Raw genomic sequence first — 23,556 nt, forward strand, 5'->3', positions numbered from 1 at the left:
AATATCATACTTCCTGTTTCCTAAGAAGATATTTGAGGAATTGACCCCAGTTACTTGGACTTGAATGGTGTGTGCATGGTGCGTACATGATACTAAGCCAGTTTCCTTAGTCTTGATTTGGCAATTTTTATATGAATGCTACTTTAGTGTTAAAAAAGACAGATTAACCCAAGAAAGTGGAAGAGGGAAAAGAGGCAGGGGGCTCATCTATTTTCAAGTCAGAAAAAGAAAAGATGCCAGTACTACATCTGAATAAATGTGCGATCAGCTCTATGCCTTTGATCCTTGGCATCAAGTAGGATTTATATTATTCATTTGAGAAGTGTTTAAAACTTGAGTTCCTTTTTTTTCTTTTCCTTTACTAATGTACTTTCTCCAGCATCATCTTATTTTACAGCATTATGTCTCTTCCTTTTAAAGAGCATGTTTATATTTTATCCCGTCTAGAAGGGTCTACTACAAAAACAGACAGCTTATCCCTTGGGTTTGTCTGTGCATTATGTCGTGTTTTGAATTAGATTACTTTGTGTTTGCGTTTATGTATTTATGATGATTATTGTTAATGTAGAAAATTACAGCCAAGAGAATAAAGAGAATTCTCGTTAATCATCAATTTGGGGTATTTACCACTAAAAATGCGAATTAAAACCGTGATAGCAATTAAATACAACGTTACATTTGCTATAAGTATTTATTTGTATTGAATTTCATCCTGTTTATTTGAAGCCATTTCTCCAATTTTTCAAGGCCGTTTAGCTCACAACTCCTGCCCTCTAAAGTGTAGGCTACCCAACACGGTATTGTCCACAAATTTACTAAATGCACTCTCACTTTCATCCTTCAAGTCATTAATAAAGTTTTTCAAACTAGTAGTAGTTTTATTATGTACTTCCTTCGATTGCTTAGAAGAACATTGTGAAATACAGATGAAAGCCGTAATGAAATCAAGGTATATCACCTCCACTCTTCTCCTTAGCTATTGGCCTATCACACTGTCAGAGGTTGCTTGAGCTTGATTTACTCTTGACAAATTTATAGTTTCATAGTAGCTAGGGTCAGGAGGGACCTGAACAGATCATCTAGCCTGACCCCCTGCCACAGGCAGGAATGAATGCTAGGTTCACAAGACCCCAGACAGGGGATTGTCCAACCTCCTCTTGAATTTGCCCAAGGTAGGGGCAAGGACCACCTCCCTGGGAAGTTGGTTCCAGATTTTGGCCACCCTAACTGTAAAATATTGCCTTCTGATCTCCAACCTAAACCTATTCTCCATCAGCTTATGACCATGGTGGTGGATGTTCCTCACCTTGTAAACTACAAGGTCCCTACAACATGATCCAGTCTCATTCCAGGTAATGGAGTTAAACTGACTAATCTGTAATTTCCTGGGTCTTCCCCTTTTAAAGATGAATGCTGTATTTGTCCTTGTCCAGGCTTTTTTTCACTTTACCTCACCGCCATGAGTTCTTGAATATAATAGCCAACAGCCCTGCAATTACATAACCCAATTCTTTGAATATTGTAGGATGAATCTCATCAGGCCCTACCGATTTGGAAATAGCTAGTATTTATAAGTAATCATTTAACTTGTTCCTTCCATATTCTAAGCTGTATACCTGATTTCTTGTCCTCCATGCTAATTCTGCTTATTATCTCAGATAGTTGACCTTTTTGGTGAAGATGACAGTTTAAAAAAAAAAAAAAAAAAAAAAGAATTGAATACTTCAGCCTCCCTCTGCACCATCATCCACAATTACCTTCACCTCTCTATTCAGCAGGGAACTTAGATTTTCCCTGGCCTCCCTCTTACTTCTCATACATTATAGAATACTTTTTGTTTCATTTTGTGCCCTGTCCTTTATGATTTTGTTCCTACGTGCTTATTTTGTACTTCTATACTCTTCTTTAGTGATATGGCCAAGACTCCACTGTTCGTGAGCTTAAAAAAAAAGGCTTTTCCACCTTTTCCTCCTTGTTTGGGTAGAACACTATAGCAGGCATGTACTGTCACAACACCCTTGACATTTTCCCTGGTGACCTTCCCCAGACACTTTCAATAGGTCTACCTCCCGTTTCTTGACCTTCACCAGACACTTTCAATAGGTCTACCTCCCGTTTTCTTGTGGACCTCATATGGAGAAATCTCACTTATCTATTTCTGAGTTCTTTTCAAGAATGATTGGCATACATTAGTGCGTTATTAGGCGCCCCATTCCCAGGCACATCAGATTTCAGAGAATACTCCTGGCTGATTGCCAGTCAGGTCAAATGATGGACTGGTCTTGAAGCTTAGTGCCTTGGGTTCTGCTTTCATGAGAAGTATGGCTCTATGGGTGGGGGCAAACAGAAAGGAAACTCAATATGAATCTAACCATTTTGTATTGATCATTTGATAGCCAAAGGAATCTTATAAATCTAATTGACTGAAATGGAGGAGAGCTAATTTAAAGCTATTTTGCATGGTTGATATTCACAGATGCAGCAGGCATTCTCCCGGGCAGAGGTGGTAGGCAGGGACTAAGTGTCACTTTCCCTTTAAATCTGTGGCTACTTTGGTCATGAGAACACATGAAATGTAGGGAACAGACCCTGCTCTTTAAAAAGAAACTGCTGTTACGTTCATGGAGCACACGAGCAGTCTTCCGAACAAACAAAAACTTAAAGAATAAAAAAAAATTGTAATCTTTAAAATGCTGCTTGAAAGAAATGTTGGAAAAATGGCCACACTTCCTATTAAAGGTTGTATTCAGAAAAAATGTCACTGGCAAGAGTATTGGGGTGCCTGATCCCCAAGGCATCAGCACTCAAAGGCAAATTCAGAGCAGTAAGCAGTTGGCTCCAGGTGAGCTACATTTCTATTAGCTGACTTGCAAGTTGCTTTCTTTAGAAATGGAGATCAGCATATACCGCGTGGCTGTATTTCAGGTGCTGGACACCGAAAAGAGTTTCCAATAAAAGCTTGGTTGTACTAGGCAAAGGTTTCATTCTGACGTTGAGGGGTTACAATAACTATATCATGTAAGCCATTTTCCCTCCTTGTGCGAATTATGCCTTTGGCACCAACTTAGATTTCTATTTGTAGATGCATTTTTAAGAGGACTTACAGCAAGCATTGTGGTTATAAAAAAAGAATAGCAGTCTGGATGTCTTAATTGTGGAATTTTACGTTGGTAGCTAGACATTTTTGAAATCTTAAGAAACCCTCTCACAGAGCAAATGAACAAGAACCGTTATAGCCTGTGAGCGTTGTGGGCCTGGTATAAATGTCAGCTCTTGTCTACTTGTGTTAAGTAAGATTGTAAATAAATAATACCTTTCTTTTCCTCCGGTACTGCAGACTTCTACATGTAAAATGATTTTTTTAACGTACTGAATTTAAAAAATGAACATCTTCTTGCTCTCTACCTTTCTCCCATGAAGGCACATTTGTATGCGCATATCCTGCATAAGGCCTTCGATTTATTTTGTTGTCGTCTTAAAATGAGCCTAGCCTAGTCTAAGACAAATTTAACCCTCTTTTCACTGGTTTGCTCAGATATCCTTGCATGGTATATACATGGTGCTGATTCTAATCATCTCTCTTCCTATTGTGACCTTATGCTTTCACTCTCCCTTTAATTTTAAGTTTGTTTATTCATTTATTTTATGTAGACTATGAATGAATAGGGAGATATTGCCCAGGAACATGCTGCTGTTTGTGTGTCAGTGATACGTTTTAGATGAATGCTTTGTTCTACAATCAGTTTCCAGTCAGCTTTGAGAGCCTTCAAGGAAAGACTGATGATCCTGAGAGCCTTTCTAATGGAAAATTCATTGTAAAAGAGCCCCAAAACAGGACCAGATAGAGCAGAAGAGAGTTCATAACTGAGAAGATCGCTCAGAACAGGTATAGAAGAATAGAGCATATTAGGCACTCAACATATTATCAGGTTCTCAGGTTATGTTCTGTGATCCGCTTTCCAATCCTGATACACTGATACAAGGTTCTAGTTGACTTAGTTCTGTATACTATTATAACACCTTTAGAAAATTATTACAAAATAAGTCATTTCTGTGTAATGAAACACAATATTACAAACAGAAATGGTGATGCTGTTTAAAGCAAAAGGACAAGTTTATGTTCTTATATCATAAGATACAGCAATTGATTATTTGAAAACAAAATAGGTTATTATGGATAAATAAGAATAATCAAGGATAAGAAAATGGCATTGAAATGTACACACCACTTTAGCTATAAATATTTGTGACAACCCCAAGAATAAAATTTGAATATCCAGTTGAGCAGAAGATGACAAATGGGCACATTTTGCAAGATACAAAGAAGGTGAAGGTCAAGAACTGGGCACACCTGTTAAGAGACAGAAGTTAAAGTTTTCCAAAGTACCTGTATGTCTTAATTGCCTAAGACACTTTCTTAAAAACGACTTGAGCCAGATTTTTTGTGCGCCCACTAAAGCAAACCCTTTGAATGCAGGGAAGGGTTTTTCAAAAGTGCTTAAACAGGTTATGCACACAGGGCTAGATGTGTAAATGTATTCAAGTTTTAAGGGGTGCAGATAGATGCCTAGTGGGATTTTTCAAATCAATGGAAATTAGATGCGCAAGAGGCATAAGTGTGCATCTTTAGGCCTGAACAGCTTAGAAACCTGGCCCTAACTTCCATTGATTAGAGTGAGAATTAGGTGCCCAGCCTACACAAGAGTTTTGAAAATCCCTAGAGACATCTATTTATATCTTTATGTGCTTTGAGCATGTGTAGATGAAACGAGAGACATGTGTGCACGAAACTTGAAAGCAGGTTAAATGTTTTTGCACCACTTTAATGGCTTCGGTGTTTGCAGGCATCGGCGGCGTATTGCACATTAATTCCAGCTGCTGTAGCACATTTGGCAGCGTAGTGCACCTTAAATTACTTTGAAGTGTAGCAAAGTAAAACATCTTTGAGGAGTTTTCGTTTGCTGCCCTACAGCCGCAGAGGGGAGCACCGGGCTCCATGCGGCTCAGGGTATGTGCAGGCAGCCCATGCAGGCAACCGGGTAGCAGCCCGGGAAGGCAGGCTCCACCAAAGGGCGGGGGAAAAAAAAGGGGTGACCCTGATCTTTTTTTTTTTTCATTTTCCCTGGAGCCTGCCTGCCTGCCTGAGTTGCACAGGGACATGGTCCTCGCTCTGTGGCTGTGGTGCCCCCTGGGACCACCCGAGCTGGGTGCCTGTGGGCAGATGCTGCCTGGGGGGAACCACCACTGCCACGGAGCGAAGCGCCTGCAGCCCAGGGACCGCTTTGCCTGCCAGCAGCTTGCCCTCCCCTCCCCGGAGAGGCAAGTAAAACACAAGTGTACGTGACATGGGGATTTACTTCACCCTAAGTTGAAGCGGTGTTTTTAAAAACAGACTGCTTCAATTTAGGGCAGAGTAAACCCCCATTTCATCTACACCCGCCCTTCAGTGTCACTGAAAACACAGCCTTTAGCAGTATGAGTCTCATTAGAAATCAATGAGTCAAAAGCCCCAAAATGTCTACATCACTTTGTTTCAGGGATAATGTTGTATCTGTGTTGGTCTAAAAGTACAAGCCATCACCGTGGTAGAGGGTGATATCTTTTATTAGGCCAACTAAAGGACTGATTGTTGGTCTGATAAAAGATATTGCCTCTACCACACTGACTGCAAGTCACTTTGGAAATTAGAATTATTATATCCTGAGCTACTTAAGTACTTTTGGAAAATCAGTTACTTTTAGCAATGGCAGAGGTGACCAGAATATTTAATTCTTTGCCTTATTTGTTCATAAAGGAGGAGAGAGGATGTCCGTAACAGGAATGCATTTTCTTCGAGTAAAAAAGGAATAATGAATGGAAGAGACACACCAGAATAGGTAATAGCAAAATCAGTTATTGAATATTGATAAGATACAATAGTTAAATGGCCAATTTCTGAAGATGAGAAATGGTGAAAAGAGAAATTAGGACAACTTTTAACACAAATATTTTAAAGCACACGTGGGCTAGGGATGGAGATAGAATTAAAAAAAAGGACTTAGCCAAAGACGTGGGATTAGATAGTTACCTCCCCATGTAGGAACAATTCATATCTGTTTCTAGAAAAACAATAGGGCCCTATTAGTATATGACTGAACTTGCATAGTGCATTAGACTAGGACTTTTCTTTTTTTTAAAAAACATGACATTTTTAGTTTTATGCACAGAATGGAGTTTGGGTGTTTATCTTCTGTTGAGTCTGCGAGTACTTGGCAAAGAGGTTTGTTTGATCGAGGAGGCAATGCCACAAAAATAATGCTGCCTCCTTGAAATGTAGCTTATAAGCAGTTATTTTCAGTGTTGACAGTCCATCGAAAGGAAACATTTTTCTGTATTAAAAGTTTGTAACTTTGTTCAGCTTCTTCCTTCTAGTAGAAAAAGTTGTGTTTGCCAATGAGCTCATCAGTGAATTTAGCTGCCAAACTATAAGGCCGCATTGCATGGTAAGCTGAAGTGGGCTATACGAGCCATGCTACTTTGGCGGAGCTGTGTTGTAGACCGGAGGCTGTGTCCATTAGGACAGGTGCAGGCTACACGGCTCTTGTCATTCAGCAATGCCAATTAGCTCCCCTGAAGTGACATTGCTTCTGCTTCAGGAGCCAGCCTGCCTGGAGCAGCGCAGCATACTTAAGGGTCTGTTGCCAACTTCAGTGAGTTTGCTCTGCAAAGTTGGTCCAAGTCTAAGAAGCAATCAACCGAGCATGTAACAACTGCAGTTTTTCAGAGGCTTCTATTTTGGCCAAATTCAAATGAGACGTTCAAAGGTATGTTCCATGGACAAAGACCTCCTCAAGTCGCTGCTCAAAAGCATGGAGGAGCTAGTGTTTCTTAATAAAACAATGACACTTTTTTTTTCCTTGGAAAACTTCTTTTCCCGTTATTTTGTTTTTGAAACTAACTGAACAACTTTATCTGAAACTTTAAAACAAGAAAGAGAGAGATAAAAGGCTGGGGAAAGCGACAATAAAAACTGTGTGGGAAATATGAGTCCAGATAGTTTATATGGTAGCTGAAAACCAGGGTTTTCTAATCTAAAGTGTCAGCTTTATGCTGCCTGTAGAAAGACAGAGAGAAATGTAGCTGATTTGCCTGCCTAAACTTCAGACACTGATGGATGGTGAGAGACACTGTGTACACACTCTTTTTCCTCTTACGCCTCCGTTTGCCAGCACAACTTTGCCACCCAGCATTTATTTAGAAGGTCCTTGTCCAAACAAATATAAAGATAAGTCTAGAAAATCACCAAAAAAACAAAAGATTATAATTGCACTGGATGGCTGAGTTTTCCTCCAAGTTTTAAATGTCACCAATTCAAAGGTAGTTCTCTGTGAAGCCATGACTCATACCCGAGTCTGCTCTTCACAACTTGACTCTCTTTTTTTATTAATATTATTATCCCTTGGATACCGTGTCTTGAAAAGCAGTACACCAAAAAAGAAAATATTTTAGTTTGGTCTACATAGTTAAAGAAAAGAAAAAAGAAAGCAAACAGTCTGTTTGTCTAAACACTGGGAAAAGTATGCATTCACTAAGGCTATCTTGAGCTAACTGAATAAAATTCTCCATGGGAACTAAGCCTTATCAAAAGCTGGAAGGTACTTTATCATGCCACTAACGACTAGATAATTACCCTTTGTGTAGGAGTAATAGGATTCTTCTTTCCACGAGATTCATCAAACTGTAAATTGAATTGAATGTATAGCTATCCTAAAAGATAGCCGTGAACTAGTTCAGGTAATAAAATAAAATTAACCCAATTTTGGGGGGGTTTGTTTTTTGAGGTTTTTTTCTTTTTTACTTGCACTGAAATAAAAGCTGTTTTGAATGTAGAAAATGTTGGTTTTTCAACCTGTTTAACTTACACCAGATCTAAACATGCTGATGGATAAACTCCTGATCCCTGTCTGATTGTATCTATAAAACATGTATCCGTTGTCCACTGCCCTGAGCTTACTGATATTTTCACAACACTTTAGGTATCCAAAAGCTCACAACATGCATTTCCTTCCATAGCTTCGGAAAAAAGCAGCATTCAAAACACATCCTCGATTCCAGTAGCACTACAAAAACTTCTTTCAGATGAGGGTAGTTTTTTGAAAAATGTTTTTTACAGAGCCAAAGGTATGCTTTGCACTTGACAGAAGTGTATTAAAAAGCAAGGATTATATCCCAAAGAGAAAATAATTCCATTGAGATGCCACACAAAAAGAATGTGGGGGGGGGGAAGGAAAACTATAGTAAAGTAGGACAATTATTCTATTGATGAAACCATGCAACGAGCCAGTACGGACTTCAGCATCGCTGACGTTTATAATACTTACAGGAATTGCACTTAAAAGACACTGGTTACTATTGGTTACCATATGAAGTGCTTAAAATGGGATAAACTGCACTAAGTATAGGAAATCATTAAATTCTTCTCTATACCACAGGTAACTATCATACTTAAATATCCTCATTTGGGACTCACCCATTGCTCCAGTTATGTACCAAAAATAAGTTTATCAATGTACTCATTAGGCAGACGTTTATGCAGGATACATCTCTCCTGGTGACCTGAGATGAAAATGTACTCCTCAAACATCTGGAAGGAAATGCAGCACGAAATTAGCCATTATTTTCCATTTTATTTTTCAGGTTTTGACATGGAAGTTTTTTGCTGTGGGGAATGTCGGGCATTATTCATGCACATTCCAAAATGAAACTCCTTTGCCCACTAGGCATATTAAGAATAATTGTAGCTGCTCATTAATTGTTTCTGGTAAGGTTGCCATGGCAACTTCCAGCAGTCCCAGGTGTCCCCATCAATGCTGACTTGCAAATCTTGTCTGCTGCAGTATACAGTCTACGTGCATGATGTAATATTTTTAAATGGCATCGGTGCTGTTTTATAAGGCCCGAGACCCTACCCCCTCCTCCCTCAAATGTTTAAAATAATAAAGTCCTAATATGCTTTGATTGGTCATTTTTTAGACAATAGGAAAAAACTTGGTTCCAAAAAAATATAAAAGTTAGTTCACTGTCAGCCAGGTTCCCCTTTCATTTTTTTTTTTTTTTTTATTGTCAGCCAGGTTCCACTTTCATTTTTTTTTTTTTTTTTTAATCAAAAAGCAGTCTCAAAATTAAAAAAACCAACCTGTATTACAGAGTAGGGCAAAAGATAAATAGTGCATTTCCAGTATGCTTCCTCAACAATTGATTTTAGTTTTGAGGATAGGAGGATCGGCAGTAACAGCTCAGTGACTGTTTTTCAATTAGCTGAAGGTGTTGGAGGGGACTGGGGCAAGGGAAGCGTTGTTTCTGTTTTCGAGAGAAGCCTCTCTGGTTTCCTCAAATCACTTATTATGGGGGATATTCACGGTTCCTTCCTAGAGGCAAGTCTAATACTTATAACCAATTATACATATAGAGAGAGAATAAGATTGCTGTTATCAATTAAACGCTGCCTTAAAATTTCCTATTATATCCTCCTAACATAGATGTTTTAAAAAAATAAGCCGGATTTAGGGGATATCCTAGTCATATATTTTCTTCTATAATTTTTTTTCTAGGGAAATTAAAAATAATCTACTAACTGCAACCAGAACCCATAATCTGTGGACACATTCATTAAGTGTAAAATAAATTCAGGATAAGGACAGCCTGCACTAATGTACAAAACTTGGATAATTCAAGTGATCCAACAAAATGCCAGCCATTAGGAGGAAACACATTGCCGACAGGAGCTTTAATTAGAGTCTGCGGCTGGGAGATATGCAGCAGTTCCTCTTTTACATGTGCTTTTGACATGAAATATTTTCATTCATTTTTTCAGTGCAACCTGCTGCTGCTCCTTACAAAGTCAGTGGGAGGTATGCCGTTGGCTTTACATGCAACAGAAACACTCGGTGTCTCCTAGTTCGCGTAGCCATTCAACATTTGCTAGACAGACCCCAGCAGGCTGAATCTAGGTAGCGCCTACTCTGTGACCTTTGAGAAAACAGCAGCTGGACCCATTTGCTTGGGGACGTGCCCACATCCTATGCTGTCCTACTTAGTACTAATTGGCACTTCTCTTGCAATTTCTTTTGGGATGCCAAGGACTGATTGGACAAGAAAGATACCCTGTCATCTCTAAGGGATCTCTCTTTAAGTTAGGGTTATGTGCAATACCGGAGTAGTGCAGAGAAGCAGATATTGCTGCATCTCATGATGCATCTGACCTAAAACTGTCAGTTTTGTACCATTCCATTGAACTGAATGAATGACAGCAATAGTATCACAATATTTCGATTATCATCATCTGTTCAGGATAACTCTTGGTCAGTATTAGTGACAGCAGATGCAATTTCCACCTAGTTGTAAATATTATGAGCCCAGTACGCCGATCCAGCCAAATGATGCTTGGTTCAGGGTCAAGGCAATATGAATATAGGGGCAAGCTACCTCTGTGCTGTGTTTCCAGCTTCACAGTTCTGGACCTGATTCATGTGCAAGACAAACTGCACAGAAGTCTCTCATTTACTCATCTGCCAACGGGCCAGAGGGAGCTGGACTGAATAAATAGCCAGAGTACAGCGGCAGCCTGACCTCAGCCGGTTTTACTGAGGCAAGGCCCTTTCCAGGGACTGATGCAGAGCTGCCACACACTTTGCAGCTGAGGGATTCCCTTTACACAAGGGGGATGTTAAAGCACCTGATTTAGCTGGTTTTGCAGCTGCTTTGTGGAACAGTAGAAACACACTGAGAGGAATGGCTAAGATCTGGCTGCAGGCCTGCTTTGCACAGGCTAGTCACACTACACAGAAAGGAGAAAGAAAATCAGAAGTTTAGAACCTCACTGGAAGATAAGAAAAGTACAGTTATTAGCAATATTTTTGTGAAACACTCATGATATCTTCAGCAAGTTTTCTTTTAATACGATTGCTTTATGAGCCAGAGGAAAGTACCTTCTGAAGTATCAATGTTTAGTTACAAGCACCTAAAATATTTTGTCTATGGCATTTAGTTATACATATGCAGAACTGCTCTGGAGATGCAGAAGCATATTCTTTTGCTATAAATATATCCTGCTTTGGAGTCAACTTGAACATGCAGTGCAGCACTTTCTTTTACTAGACTCGTGGGTTAATCCTAGAATAAATCCAAACTTGCAGCCATAAATCTGCAAGTACATAATTATATTAAATATGTTCCTCCACAGTGCACAGAGAGCTAACATTGCTTTGCATATATAATATAAATGCAATCCAGGTGATGTTAAATGGTATTTTGAAGTGTCTGTAAAACTTCAAATACAACTAGACTTCTTTAGGTATTATATCATATTGAGATGCTAGAGGAACTTGGAATGATAAGAATTCCTTTACGCACTTTTCAGCATATCAGTAAGAGATTATCATTGTTTCACTATAGCAGTGGTGCTCAACCTTTTGGTCCCGCAGGCCAGATGAGTGGCGCAGGGCTGGGCCACGAGCCAAATTGGGCCCTGCTTGGCTTCAATCAGACCCTGTATGCCCAGATCAGGCTCTACACTGGCCCTGCATGCCCGCAATGGGCCCCATGCACTGGGGACTGGGTCCTGGCTCCCCCACACAATGAGATGAAACCCTGCACCACACGCCAGGATTGGGCTGTGGCACCTAGTGCTGCCTCCAAGTGGCCCTGCATGCCAGGATCAGGCCCTATGTGCTGGGATCAGGCTCTGCCCTCCGTGCTGTCCGCACCCAGCCCTGCACGCTGGAAGGGGGTGTTGCATCACCCGGTGTGCCTGATCTAGCATGCGGGGCCATGCTGTCCACCCATGGGTGCAGAAATTTGGCAGCAGAAGAGCAGAACTATTTCCCCCACTGCTGTGGGGAGCCCCACGGACCCGATGACACAGCTCTGGAGGCTGAATCTGGCCGTGGGCTGGGGGTTGAGCACCCTTGCACCATAACTATTGCTCCTCTTAGATGGACAACGCAGCTTCAAGTTTTATGCTTTAGACCAACACCTGGGGTGTCATGACCTCTAAGTTAATCGGAAAAGAAGCTGCTGCATGCAAGCGATTCCAACATTAATCTGGCACCGATTTCTGATGTCCATTGCAATCTCCTCATTAGAAGGATGCTTTGTTTCCTTTTGTAACCTTTGCTTTTAACCAGAGCTAAACAGATTAAGATAGTCTCAGTTATAGACACAAGTTTGAGTCTAGAAATTACGCTACATAGCTAGTGTTTTAGCAAAAGACACTGGCGACAATTTCAGTAGCTCAGGAGCTTTCTGTTAAGTATCTGGTTTTTTCCCAAGCCAAATGCCTTCTTCTGCTACTTAACTAAGCAGAAATGTTGTTGTTTTGTGCTCTTGAACGGAAGCATCTCTTAATTTCTTCCAGTCTATGTGCAAAGTGTATTTATAGCCAGGGGGGACCATTTGCTAATTCTGTAAGTCTCTGGGAGATGCCTATATTTCTGCCCCCAAAGCAGAGTTTCATACCATCTTTCACTTAAGTTTTCTTTAAAAAGAAAATCAACTCCCTAGTGTCTCCCTATCTAATAAATACAATTTCTAATTTTGAAGAAGTACCTGGAATTTCAGGCAGGTCATCAATTTTAATGTAAGAAGAGGCAAAACTCTGTTCCTGAATTCTGCATCCTGTCCTAGTTTTTCAGAAGTCAGATACCAAACTATTCTGAGATGGTGAACATCCAGAATTGCATTGGCATCTCAGTCCAGTGTTTTCACGTATAGATACATAAGGTGCATAATATTGAATATATCATTTGAAACTGCATACATTTAGTCACTATTGAATAGTTTGCAAGACTCTGGCGAGGGTGGTTTACTTCTTTTGGGTTTGCATCATTGCTTAAAGGAAGAAGTTCCCATGTGCTCTGAATTGGAGGTTTCCTATTTAGTGTTCACCTCTGAAACTGGAAAACTTTGAAATTATGATCCACATAATTTATACTAGATCCCAGTTCTATCAAGTACAAGTCTGAGTTATCAGTGAGACGTCTCTGTGGGTGTTTAAGATCATGGGAGACGAAAATTATATGTAGAAGAGTATGTGAATAACTGTTACTGTAGCTGTGATGATTCAGGAATTACGCGAGAGGCAAGGATTTCTTAGGGTGGTATCTTTTACTGGATCAACTGCTTAGTTGTGACAGAAGTAGATACATTTAAGAATGCAAGACATCTTTCTTCAGTTCTGAGCAGTAAAAGCCAGCACACGCACGTCTTTGCCTCTTGCAGGTTTGGAAGAGGCTCTTTGTTATAGGTAATAGATAGTGGGAATAAATATCGCCAGCCCATTTCAGTCAAGGCAAAGATCACTAAAGGGTTTTGTATCATTGCATTTTTCTAATGTAGTTTTGACATTAAGACCTTGGTCCTGTTAATGTTTACACATGAATTTACATGTACACATGTGAGTACTTCCAATGACATCAGAAGTGTTGCATACTTAAGGTATGTGTTTGTGGGATTGGTGCCAGATTAATTAAATGAGTAGTATAGACTGCTTTAGCTGTGTCAGCTACTTTACAAAGTGACGAGTAACCTGTACTTCACTGTACCATACTCTAACATAGTCTTTGCTGCCAGGGTTGTTATCTCTGTGTTTCCTCTTTTCTGATTTTCCTATGCTCTATCCATTGTGGTACTCTTTCTGTTAAGTATTGGAGATGCTGCTATGTACTGTGTTTTATCTTAATTTACTTACTTCTGCTACTAATTGTTGTTGCTTTGCTTTGCAAGCCCTTTACTAATGAAGCAGTTTTTCTCCCTCTCCATTTCTTTCAGGGCTGTCACATAAATTTCCGCCTCTTAAAGGTAGTTTTCTCCTCCATGTTCACTTGCACATTTCGTCACAAAAACTCCTTTCTAAATGTTTCCAGTTTCTTCAGTTTGATTTAGTATCATTTTTATCACTGTTTAAGGATGCACTTGATTTTCTTTTCCTATGTTATGTTGCTCTGGTGAATTTAAAAAAAAAAAAGTTTATTTTTGACGTTGGTATCTTCCATAACTAGCCATAATGTTTTCCTGAGATTAAAAGTTGACAAAGAAAAAGTTGGTCATCAGTGCCTGAGTTGGTACACTGTGCCTTTTTTTAAAAATTATCTGTTAAATAGATGGATACTTCTGTAGGAAAATGGAAACGGTGCATCTTTAATTTGAAAAACACCACAATTTTTTAGTTTGTGTGGAACTTGCAATAAATTCCACAGGTCAGATAACACTCATTTTCACTGTATATTTAAATATATATGCCTACATATTGTATAGCATGTGTATATTATGGTATAATATACTGCGTGCATATAATTTTATATGTAATCTGTAATCTATTATACCATAGGATATAGTACCCATAAATATTGCACAGATGCCTTGGTGCCTGGATTACCAATTCACCTTGTTTACTTTCCATTTTAATTATCCCACTGATGCTGCACCTCACTGAATGAATTATTTTTGTTAAAATAAGTCTTAGCACTGAAACACATCTTAGCATTGAACTATATTTTTAATCTTTATATTGTTCTAGAGAAGCTGTAGATGAATGGCATGAAAGTCAGAATAGTGAATTTAAAAGTCAGGCTTTTCATCTTTGAGGTCACATGTTTACATTATATATGCATGATTTTACCAGCTGTTGCAATATTGGGCCTTAAAGTATAAAAATTGCCATTTTGCATTGCCAGTTATTTCACAGTGCAATAATCATGTGACTTATCATGCAGCCAGATGTATGGATGACTTTTTGTATCCTTTTATTTCACTTTTATCCTTTATTTGGCATCTTTGCTTCAGAAAAGACTCTTCAGAAGAAACTTGCCCTTTCTCAATAGCGTCCTTGTTCGTGTGTCAAAATAGACCAGCAGTCTGGTCTCATCAATGAAACTTGATTCATACAGGCACGTTGCTAGTTCCTCTGTTTTAATACATTCCCACTGGAGATGACTCTAACCTGTTTCATATGGAATACTTGCTAATACAGTATTAATGCATTTGTTCACTTTTTAATGTAGGGTTTTAATTATTAGTAGATATTATCGCCCAAACTTCATGTAAAAAGTGAATGAGGAAACCAAGGAATTCCAAGACAATGTCACAACAAAAGTGACCTATGCACAAAGCAAAGGACAACCTGAAATAACACATCTGGAAAAAGCATACAGAACTGTAGAGTGGAAGAAAATGTTACTATTACTGATCCACACTGTCCGAAGCTTGAAATGTGCCACGTAGGGTGGGAGTATTTCTTTATCAACTTCCAAAGCCAACAGATGCCCCAGTCAACTGTAACTAGTAAGATGCTGTTCATGGATGGACAGTCTGTAACTAACACTTGCTCATGGTTCCCTTTGCATTGTACGTAGGGATGAGATAATCCAGGTACTACTTAATGGCTATAATTAACATTTGGCTAATGTGAATTACATGAGCATAATTCAATCACAAGAAAATAGGACTTGAAATATGGATCTGATGGCACAAGTCCCATTTTATCTTGGCCAGTGCTAACTCTCCGAAGGCAGTGATTCTTCCATTACTGTCTTTATTTTTCTCACTAAATGTATTACTCAAAACTCCTTCCCTTTCTTTTGTCCACAGTCATTCCGCTTGCTGCTGCCGCCAATGCTGTAGCATCGTGGACTAACATAAGTTCAAAACATTGTTACGTGCTACTTTTTGCAAGCTAATCATTGCTGATGTTAGGATCGTTTGGAAATAATTTTGTAAATAATCAGTTTATCTGGGACCACCAGGGAGGTTGTGTTCCCAAGTTTACAAGACTGGAATTGAAAAGAAACAGCAGGGGCAGACCAACCAGGGTGGCTGTGTTCTGAGGATTTATAACACTCCCAAACTGAATAAATAACAAGAACAAAAAAAATCAGTATTTTGGGAACATTGTGAACTGAGCCTACAGTATTTTGTCTTAAATGGCTAGACCCCATGATTCATGAAATTATAGGAGTCTGGTAAAAACAGCTTTAAAAATCAGACCTAGTTTTTTTTTTGTTGTTTACCCACTGAAAGAGCAGAGCATTTGTACATAGATGTTGTTTGCTTTTTTCATCTTTGACGCATCATTTGCAAAAGCACATCTATTCCTCCTTTAAAAAGAATGACTTGTCTCTGTGGCATGACCTTATCAATTGAGATTAGTTACTGGCTTCCAATTGTTATAAAAACCAGTGACGCTCTGAGCTTCAAACTTTGGGTGCCCAGTCTGCTCCAGGGGAGGCTGGGGGCTGGCACAGAAAAGCCTGAGAGAGGCAGTTAGCTATGTTAGTCTGAAGTTGGGTAGAAGGCAGGGTAGAGTTGCACCTTATAGACTAACTAAATCAGATAAGGTCTCTGCTAATCTTTTTTGTGCTTTGCCTAGGTTTTGAATGCCACAGTCTGGCAAATTAGTAGGAATTTGCATAATTTCTTTCTGAAAATGGTGAAGCATCTTTTTTTTTTTTTTTTTTTAACCCTCAAGGAGTTACTGCTGTGTGTGAGGGTTGATAGTACACACTGCACTATAATTGCTTTTGCCTCCTCTTGTCTTGCAGGATATTTTTACCATAATTCCCGAATACCTTCCCCAGACAGCACATTTAATTATGTTTCCATCTAGTTAGACACTCCTGCTTTGCAGAGGACACAGCAGTTAAGCAATAATGTTGGAAAATAGAGTAGACTCAGTTGGCCACAAGTTTATTACATAGATAAACTCATCAACTACATCAAAAGGGTATCTGGAAGGTACTGCATAAAGATAAAAATCTTTCCCTCCTCAAGTTTTACTGAATCGGATGTTCGAGAGGCCTGTTACCCTGGGCCATGTTCTGCAACACTCTTCTCAGAACAAATGTGTCCTTCCCGAGAAGGGCCCCAAAACTACATTTTTCTCTTTTCTGTCCGTTTTTTTTAATGGTCTATATTCCAAATGAAGAGTATGCATTTCTGTTAACCTTGATCTTCAGAAATAATTTTTCCTGAAGTTTCAAGCCACGAGGGGGCAGTAAAGAATAAAAAATAGTTGCAAATTGAATAACAAGCTGTCTTTTGAAATAGCTATAAAGGAAATAATGTAAAATAACTGTATAAATGTGTGCAAGTGAAAAATGCAGTAGAGGTAAATTAGTCTGTTATCAGTAGAATTAATCATTATATTTGTAGCCCCCTTTTAAATGTATTCAAGAACTTAAATTTTATTGGCAATCATTCTGTTTTAATTCATGTATAATATTTAGTAACTAACAGCCAGATCGTGTAAATGGAAATGCCTCAGAGTTGCCCCGTGTGACCTTGATCCTCTATTATATCACAATACTTTTAGCAACCTTCCTTTCTGGGTCTCCACTCTGCTTTATGTATTCTGCAAGGGAGAGTGATGGCCTCATTGGCTAGGTACAGACATTACACAGAAACCGGTTAAGTGATCAGAAACTGGTTTAAACCTGTAAGAGAACAGATGTTCAGTGCACATAAGCCAGTTTGAAAATGGCTGAAACTGGTTTGAGAGAAACCTGGCTGAATGCATCAGAATTAACTGATATGGCTCAAACCAGTTTATGCAATGTCTAGCCCAGACACCTTGCTGGTTTAAGATAAACCAGACACCCCCAGCATCCCAGCATTCTGTCTGGGCTGGGCTGGGTTGGGGCTTCCTGCTCCACAGCAGGGATGTCTCCTCCCCTCTTCTCCCTGGTTGCAGCTCCAGCAGAGACTGCAGGTACAGCAGCGCCTGCCTGGCTTATTCCTGCTCCCACCCCTCCCCTTCACCACTCCCTGCTGAAGCAGCGATTCCCCCTCCCTTCTGCCTTACACAGACACCTCTCAGCATTAGCTAGCAGAGCACATGCTGGCTACGGTCCATGCTGCAGGAGACCGGCAAAGGCAAACAGGTCAGTGTTTACTTAGGGATTTTTGGAGCTAATCAACAGGTAGCTGGTAATGCGCCCCTGTTCCTTGCTTGTACAAAGTTGTCTAAGAAGAGCTTGAACTAATGAGAGAAGCTTTTGTTTTCTTAATAGGAGGATAAACACTGAGTTAGGGGTGATAAACACTGTGTTATCAACTCCCTGCTTAGGGGGAGGAGGGGGGGCCTAATCAGAGCATCCTGCTGGGGCCTGGCCACACCCCACCTCAGCTCAGTACTGTGGAAGGGAAGGGAAGGGAGGGCTGCTCTAGTGCTCCCCAGCTTCAAGCTTGAGCCACTGCAGGCATGTGCCAGCATTGATGAAATGAAAAGATTGAAGCAAAGTTAGAATCAATTCAGGCTCAGGCTTTTTGAATGTCTGTCCCTAGCCTTTGAAAACCACAGGTCACTAGGCAAAATGGTTTTACTTTCAGGCCCTGATCCTTCCAGCTCCTATATACAGCAGGCTTAATAATAAGTGCTTTGGAAGACTGGAACTAAACAAGGCAGTTTTATTCACAGTCCCCTCTTCTGTAATATCTGTAATGGCTAATAAGCTAAAAAAAATGGAATTGGGGGGGGGGGGTCAAAAATAGCCCATGCCACAGCTGGTGGATGACCACACCACGGCTGTTCCATGCACTAAATCTGTCCAGAGTGCAGAGCTGCCCTAATATGTCTCTGTAGAGAAGTTAATACACAAGCCATGACACAACAGAAGGAGGTTTGGCACACATTTGGGAACACTGACATGATGCTAACATGATAACAAATGCAATTTATCATGAAGTGAATATTTGAATACTCCCTTAATCATAATTTTGCTAAGTTGTAGGTTATAAAATGTGTTTCATGGTTGGATGCCAATATGATAATTCAGTTGTAAAGAATTTGATATGTTAAAGTAAAAACATGTATCTTTGGACATGGCATGAGCATTGTTACATGCAATAGAGAAAAGCATATGCTACTGCTGAATGAAGCGCTCCGACCAGTAGATATGATATACTCAATGGGGGAAAGAATGCCTATGGGAGAAATGGGATGAGAAGGCAGTAATTCCAAAAAACATTCTGCTGTTCTTTAGCTGGCACTGATTTGCAGTCCTTTACAGTTCTGACAAGAAAAAAAGTTGTCCATTTTTCTAAAACATTTTTTTTTCCATATTTGCATATTAGAAATTGGCAATGCAAACAGGACTGCTTTTAGATGTTTATATTTAAGTTGAATTGAAAGCCATTATCTGAGACTGAAATAACAAATCATTTTCATTGATATTTTGCACTTTTCTTTTGCTACTCCTCTCTTATTGATGGTGTCATGTTCCACAATAGTAAAATCACACTCACAAATATAAACTCTCTATGGTTGCAGCTACTGTATGTGACACTTTGTTTTCTTTTGCCTGTTTTAATTTTGTCTCTGGCCATTATTAATTTTCATTGGTCAGGATGCAATTCACTAAAAGGTTTGTAAATCAAGAATGAAAAATATCTGTGCAGGTCACACAAATCCTTGGGAATCTAAGGGGTAAGGTATGTTCCAATATAATTGTTCTCTTGTCACTAAGTATGTCACTTTTGTCTTTTCCCATTAAAGGGGAAGTTCATTATTCATTTGTTCTTAATTGAAACCATAGACAAATAAGAATTGAGTGAGAATATGCAATAAAAAAGATATGAGAAAAGATGGACCAAAATAGGAGACTATAAGAATGAGAAAAAGCAAGAGCAAAAGGAGAATGGTCAAACATATTTCTATTTAATTGAAAACTTAATGCAAAAACACCTCCCCAAATACCCTAGTAGATGCTTTCAAAAGAAGAGAGAAACTGCACAAGGAAGGTGATGGGCCTCCCTATACTGAAATTGGTTGCTAGCAACACAATACCTGGGGCTGAACCTGCGTACAGTACTTATTTCATTGAATGCTTTGGTCAGAGCTTTTCAGTCTTTAAATAATCTGCAGTTTGGGGTATATTTTTCTGGGTGTTTTTGTTTTCTTTTGTTTTTCGGTTTTGTTTTGTTTCCATAGTTACTGCGCTCTCTGATAATACATTTTGAGCTTTCACTAAATTATGGTTAAAATAGTCTCGTTAAAATACTTGGCTCTTGCTGGGGTTAAAAATGGGCTTCTGCCATTCAAAATGATCAAACCTCCAATAATTAAAGCATATCCAATGGGAAAAGTTGGTGAAGATTCCACAGCCAGTATAATTATATCACGGTTAAAGAATAAAAACATAGTAAAAAAGAGGCCACAATGGTGAGGAATATTTTGGCAGACAAAAAAATTGGGGGAAAACCTTCATTTTACATTTGCTGGATTTTTTTTTTTTTTACTTATTAAAGATTAACAGACAACTAGATTTATCCAAATCCCTTGACATTTGGATAGTTTAGTGTTCAGTGAGTAATGTCTAGGTACTCTTTGTGTATGTATCCCCACTTGGACTCAGTTGTAACTTTAGTACTGAGCTATGCTAAAGCTTCTAGTCCGCAGCCCAGGTTCTTCTGGAGTCGGATAGGAGCACAAAGGCAACAACGCACTTTACTCTTGAAATCAAAGACCAGCGTATAATAGTTGTCCAGGCCAGGCATTTTGTTACTTGTTTGTATATCCTTCAATGCAATCTCCAGTTCTTTTGCATCCTATTTTACAGAAATCATTATGAACAAGGCAGCCTAATAAGTAAGTGCCTGAGGAGGGATTTAAGCTGGCTTGCCCCTTGACCAGTGAAAAGTAGATCATCATGTTGATATCTGGAGAAGAGCTTTATGCCATTGCCGCAAGGGAAGAAGAGCCTCTTACTTATGGCAGGGTGAACTGTCCAGTCCAGATGATGGTATTAGTGCTCCAAAGGAGATGGTATTTCCAGTGCCTCAGGCTACACTGGCTCTGAGGTCCCGTTCGAAAAAGGAAGAGGAGAGGTTTTCTTCTGCAATGTCAGTGTTCATCCCATCAGGCAGATGCAGCACCTGACAGGGACAAGTGGAAGAGATTTAACAGAGGAATTATAGCGGTCAAATTCTGACCCTGTAGAGGTCAATGAGGGTTTCACTGTTGGTCTCATCCAGACTGAACTTCTAGATACAGCCTGCTTGCAGAGCTGTTAGGTGAGGTTTAACTGTCCTTGGAACAATTCCGGTTTTCCTGAACTAAGCTTTGCCATGGACTTCAGTCAACTTACTGCATTGTTTTCATGTTGCTGGCATCCTCTTTTAAGGAAATAGGTACATGATCTGCCCAACTGCAGGGTCTTTGGGTGGATATATGCCTAGGTTTTCAACTTTTTTTGGTCAGGGTACCCCTGGCGGCTGGTTGAGAAGCGGGGAGTCCCATGGCGTCTGGTCAACAAGGCAGGAGTGGGGGGGTCACCCAGCAGCCAGTCGATGAGTGCGGGGGGGATCCCCTGCGCAGCGGGTGGCAGCGAAAGTGCCACTGCCAAAACCAGAACTTCTGCTGGCTTCTCCACGCCGCTGCTGCGTACCCCCTGGGCCCTTCCAAAGTACCCCCGGGGTATGCGTACCCCCAGTTGATATGCATCATAGACATATATCAGCTCTACCTAGGCTAAGAAGTATGTTTCTCACCAATATTATGGTGTTTATACTGGAACCTGAAGACAACATTGCTCTCCATTATTACATTATTCATTCACTATTTATATCTGCATTTGCATAGGCAAAGCAGACCATGCTAAGAGGAATCTGTTGTTGTGGAGACAATGCTGATCATTAATGAGCAGCAGAGGTGTCAGTCTTGAGGAGGCAGAGCAGCAGGGAACAAAGCTGTTGATTTCTCTGCCCAGTAGGTGTCAGTGGGTCAAGTAAATAAAAGTGGGGAGATGAAGATGATGATTAATAAGCAAAGTAATGTATGTGGTGTTTAACCTTTAATACGGGGAAAAAACAACTTTCCTTTTATTGTTTTCTACACATTGGGAACAACGTTAGTGATAGAACTCTCCATTGTGCTTCTTGAACATGCTAAGGATGAGTTGCTATGACAACAGAGAAATTCAGTACATTTTCAAGTGAACTGCATGTTACTGTTGCAAAGTCTTATGTTGTTTTGAATATTGCTTTTTCCTCTGAAATTGTACCTGATGGGTGTGCAGTGGTGTGTCGAGGGAAGCCTGCCACTTTACATGAGGGCCAGATCTCGCCTTTTCTGGTGTGAGCCTACATTGTCTAAGATTAATATTGCAAAATAACAAAGAAAAAGGAAATAATGAGAGAGAGAGAGAACTCATGTTTTAAATAAAGAATAATTATGTATCTCATTGCATTAAAGGAGCACTTCTGGTTTTGAGGGTAGAAGGTAAAATGTTTGAATTTTGCTTTTTTTTTTTTTAACTTTGCTATATGGGTAAGGTGACTCATTCAGTCTTTGCAGATGTTAATGCCTATGATTCTGTGACAAGAAGTCATCTAGAGAGGTCAACTAGGCTTTCAAATATGTTGTTTAGCCCCATTCAATTACATTTGCAACAAAAGTCTTAGACTGTGTTGTTTTTTATAAAAAAATAACACCTGAGAAGAGCTGAAATGGACATTTTTTGCAGAGGTGAAAATTGAATTAAGTGGGGGGACGGGTAATCCAAAATAACCTCTTCCCTTCCCAAGTCTTGCTCTGAAATCTTACCGCCACCACAGAGGCTTTGAAGGAGATGAGTTTTTCATATACAATTAATGATAGCTAATTATTTCAACACTCATTTTTTTTCCTAGAAGGGTCTCCCCAAAATCTGAGCCATCTTTTCAAAAAACTGTCCAAAACTGCAAACTATCCAAGGCTAATGCAATGATTTTATAACATGCCATAAAGAAGCTTGGAAAAATTGTGCTGCGTATATAAAGTATGTCTCACCTGTGGTTGCAGGGTAAAAGAACTGCCCGTGATAAGGTGCGTCTAAATCACAGGAAGTAAGATGATATGCATGTCTTGTTTTCTTTCAGATTAACACTTCTACTATCAGTGCAGACTAATTTATTCTTAAAAAGCTACTTTCCTGGTTTGTTTGCTGCAAGCTGGCTTTATTGTGGCAATTCTGGTTTTATATTAGAAATATTAACCCAAGTAGTCAAAGCGCAAAGTGAATTGAAAATGAATGCAGAACATGGAAGGTCTGAATGAATTTTAACTAGTTTTATTCCAATAGGTAATGGAAGCTGCAGATTCAAGGTAGGATTTTGCTATTCAAAACTGTGATTGTGCAAAGAAAAAAAAAAAGGGAATAGTATTTTTAAAATCCAAGTATCTGTTGTTTTCTAATTAATAATAAAAAAACAGATTTTTTTAAACTAGATTATTTTTATAAAAGAAAGAAATTACTTCATGCCCCTCTTCTTCCTTTAACTCTTCACCAATTCTTTCCTATTCTGAAAATCAGGAAAGTCTCTTGGATTCATGACAGTCTATTCCAAAAGCTTTCCAAATATGTAATGTGCAAAACGCTCGGTGGAATTTGGCTCATGATAGTTTAAATTGGGGTATTCAAGTATGTCACATGGCTCCCTGATTTCCAGCTATTAGGCAAATCACTAACTTGCGTTAGATCTTTGGCCGTCCACATGTGAAGGGGAAATGATCATTTTCATGGGCCACTTCCCAAAATTGAGCGTCTG

General features: G+C 39.5%; 1 protein-coding gene across 2 annotated transcripts in view; it reads left to right on the forward strand.

The window, feature by feature from the left end:
- Positions 1-23,556, forward strand: part of PRKCA (protein kinase C alpha) — a 302,661-nt gene that overhangs the window by 234,328 nt on the left and 44,777 nt on the right. For both annotated transcript variants that reach the window (XM_025196266.1, XM_025196267.1), the window contains one exon: positions 22,811-22,834. In XM_025196266.1, coding sequence (XP_025052051.1) covers positions 22,811-22,834 — 24 coding nt within the window. The remainder of the gene's footprint in view (positions 1-22,810; positions 22,835-23,556) is intronic.

Source organism: Alligator sinensis, unplaced genomic scaffold, assembly GCF_000455745.1.
Source record: "Alligator sinensis unplaced genomic scaffold, ASM45574v1 scaffold282_2, whole genome shotgun sequence".
Classification (NCBI taxonomy): domain Eukaryota; kingdom Metazoa; phylum Chordata; order Crocodylia; family Alligatoridae; genus Alligator; species Alligator sinensis.